Genomic DNA, 3,456 nt, shown 5'->3' with positions numbered 1-3,456 from the left:
GAGTATATTTTCTTAGATTACTGAATTTTTATGTTAAAATCAAGGTAAGTGATTAGCAGTAATCAACCAAAATGCCATAAATCATTATTTTGAAAAAAGGGTGGTTTCTATTGATGCTCTAAATCATTATTTGTGGCTCTAATGTTTCTTTTCTTGCAAAAAGAGTGCATATAGGAAATTGGATGTAGACATTTGTAAGATATTTATTCCTTCCTTGTAAAATGATGGCTAATTGCAATTACAAACGTTAGAATCTCATACAAATAATACATTTAATATCAAGGGTAAATTACAATCAACTCTCCTAACATTTGATACAGTTACGAATATTACATCGTTGTTTGAAAATTTATAAATATCTGTATGAACTTGTTAACTTTGCCTTGTTGTATTTTATTTTTTTTTTAAAAATTCAAAGTGTGTAAAAAAAATCGAACGGGATAGATGAAAAAATTATAAAAATGCTATCCACTTAGTTCATAAAAAAATTAAAAAGTGACTAGAATTTAAAGCTATTTCTTGATTGAATTTGCTATCAGTTTAAGTTAAAATGAAATAATAAAAGTATTATAATCAAGTATTTTTCAAAAACAAAAATATTTTAATAACTAGATGCAAAAAAGTAAGTGATCAACTCCCCATCGTTTAAAAAATTACAAATGCCTTATAAAATTAACGATCATCTAACAAATAGTCCCTACAAATAGATTGTTATGAGGCGATATTTTTAGCCATTGTAGGGAGTATTTGTTGGGCGGTCATTAATTTTAGAAGGGTATTTGTAATATTTCAAATAACAATTTTATTCATAATTATAACAAATTTTAGATGAGCACGTTGCACTTTACCCAATTAACCTTAAAAAAAGAAGAAAAAGAAAAATAAGAAATCAAATTAATTTATTGTTACTAAAATTCAATAGTCCAAAATCTCTAAAATCATAAAAGACCTGGCTGGAGATTTTTAATTGGTTCCAACCTATGTCAAGTCATAAAAGACCTCTCACTATCAGGTTTGTTTTTTAAATTGCTTTCATAATTAATTTCATATTATAAAAGATTTTTAATGTGAAATTAATACTGAATCATATACTTGACTTAATAATTATTGGTACACGCAGCATATTGACTTGACTTAATTTCATATTGACTCAGTCAAGCCGAAAGAGACTCTCATTATTATGTTTTTTTTTTTTTTTGTTTGTTTATATATATAACTTTATATGAGAGCATAGTTCTTTTTTATCCTATTAAAAAAAAGATTGTTAAGAAATATGGCCCAATGACCAATCTTGGTAGGCCCATTCGGATAAAAGCCAAAGAACCACCTGGATGCCCACACATGAGATCAGCCCATTAACCAGGTAAACCCGACCCAACTTAGCCTCGGTTATATTGCTGCCCTAAACTCTTATTTCCTCATTTCCCCTTCTCTCTTGCGCCGACACCAGCCTCTCCTTTTCTCTCTCTCGGTTTCTATCTTCAGCAATGGATTCTCCCTTGCTTCTTCATCGCCTAAACCAGTGGTGGCTTTCCTTAGCCAATCAATGGCTAAATGGAAAGCCACCTTAGACTAGACTTACCTGGTTCTCTTCCACGGCTATAAACAGAGATTTCTTCTCGTTTGCTAAGTACCGAAAAAATACTGAAACCTACCTTCTTCTTCTCTAGTAAATATCGTTCTCTGTGAACTCTCTTTGTGGAATCTGTGTGACCAAAAAGCCATAGATCTTTGTGATCTTCTGGGCGTGAACCTGTTGTGGAGTAACCGTGGTTCTTGTGGCCGGTCATTTGTGTAGTCTCGGTGACTAACGGAAACCTTAGAAGAAGTGGTGAATCTGACAGCATTCTGAGCCGTCTTCAACTTCATAAGTGTTTTAATTTCAGTATTATATTTGTCATTTATATATCTTGGTATGTATTAAGGAGTTTTGTACTCCATATATATTTTCTGTAATAGTTGGCTAGTACTTCTCGTTGTGAAAGAGATATCACTGAGGGTTTCACCCTACAGTGGTATCAGAGCCGTCTCTGATCCGAAAAGTTTCCGGTGGTGGTAACATCCGAAACCCCTCCTCGTTATTTTTCTGTTGATATATTCTGCTGATAACTATCTCTTGATATCTCGCTCTATATTACGGTTGAATTAGTTCTGTTTCTATTTTACCGCGGTTATCACCCCCTAATATCCCTCTTGGCCGGACCCTCGAGGTCGTCGGGTATCTGGACGGGACTTAGGCTGGTGAGCCTCGGTTCCTACTATTTTGGTTCAATATTGCAGACTGTTACTTTGTGTTAATCTGCTGCGATTTCTTAAATACGTGTGATATCTCTTAATCTGTGTGATTTTCTCATAACACTGATCTGTGTGATCTTCATAAGAAACTGTTGGTATACATTCTGGAGTGATTTCTGCCTTTTATCACCTGTTGATAATAACTGTGATCTTTGTGATCCCATATTCTCTGTGAACTGCTACGCCTTAGTTCTTTATTACTGGTTATTTTGGCCTGATTCGTCTGCTGAAATTTCTGTTTCTTTGTGACTCCCTGATCCTATAAACTGTTGTCTGCCTTATCTGTTGAGAATTCCTGTTTTTGTTAAATCACTAAAAAGGGTACAGTTTTCTGAAACTCACTTAAAATCCTTTTAAAATGGCCGGATATAACCTACAACCTTTCGATGGAAAAACTGATTTTTCGATTTGGCAACAAAAAATGAAGGGAATTTTGATACAACAAAGAGTTTTCAAGGCCATTGACGGAAACTATTTAGAAAACGTTTCGGAAGAAAAAATTCAAGAAAATGATGAATTTGCTTACTCCTCAATCATTTTGAATTTATCTGACACGGTTTTACGAAAAGTGGGCAAACAAAATTCTTCCAAAGATTTATGGAACAAACTTGAGGAGCTATATACTGAGACTTCGTTGCCGAGTAAATTGTTTTTATTGGAAAAAATTTTTAAGTATAAACTTGACTTGTCTAAAAACATTGATGAAAACTTGGATGATTTTACAAAACTAATACAAGACATTAAGCTCACCGGTGACAAAAACATTGATGAATATTCCCCTATTATTTTGCTGAATGCTATTCCTGAATCGTACTCTGATGTTAAATCTGCTATTAAGTATGGTAGAGATTCTGTTAATCTTGAAGCTGTTGTGAACGTACTTAAGAGTAAGGAAATGGACCTTAGGGCTAATAAACCTAGTCAAAACCAACATGAAGTGAATTCGGTTAGGGGAAGACCTAAGTTTAAAAACTCTAGATATAATAGAAGCAAAAGTAGAAGTAAGAGTAGAAATGGATATCGGAATAAGTCTAGACCTAGAGAGAACTTTAATGATGACAAAACTAGAGAAAGGCGTTGTTATAACTGTGGAATAAAAGGTCACTACATTAAGGATTGTAGAAAACCTAGAAAGGATAATCGAGATAGATATGAGGAAAA

The 3,456-nt window shown here is 33.4% G+C and overlaps 1 protein-coding gene across 1 annotated transcript in view; it reads left to right on the top strand.

Moving 5' to 3' along the window:
- The window catches only part of LOC110012823 (probably inactive leucine-rich repeat receptor-like protein kinase At2g25790), a 4,152-nt gene extending 3,024 nt beyond the window's left edge, over positions 1–1,128 (top strand). Inside the window, exon 3 of the mRNA XM_020697798.1 lies at positions 1,121–1,128. Within this exon, the coding sequence (XP_020553457.1) occupies positions 1,121–1,128 (8 nt within the window). The remainder of the gene's footprint in view (positions 1–1,120) is intronic.

The sequence above is a fragment of the Sesamum indicum genome, linkage group LG11, assembly GCF_000512975.1.
Source record: "Sesamum indicum cultivar Zhongzhi No. 13 linkage group LG11, S_indicum_v1.0, whole genome shotgun sequence".
Classification (NCBI taxonomy): Eukaryota; Viridiplantae; Streptophyta; class Magnoliopsida; order Lamiales; family Pedaliaceae; genus Sesamum; species Sesamum indicum.
The sequence above is the reverse complement of the archived record's forward strand: the minus strand, read 5'-3'. Positions and strand labels throughout refer to the sequence as shown.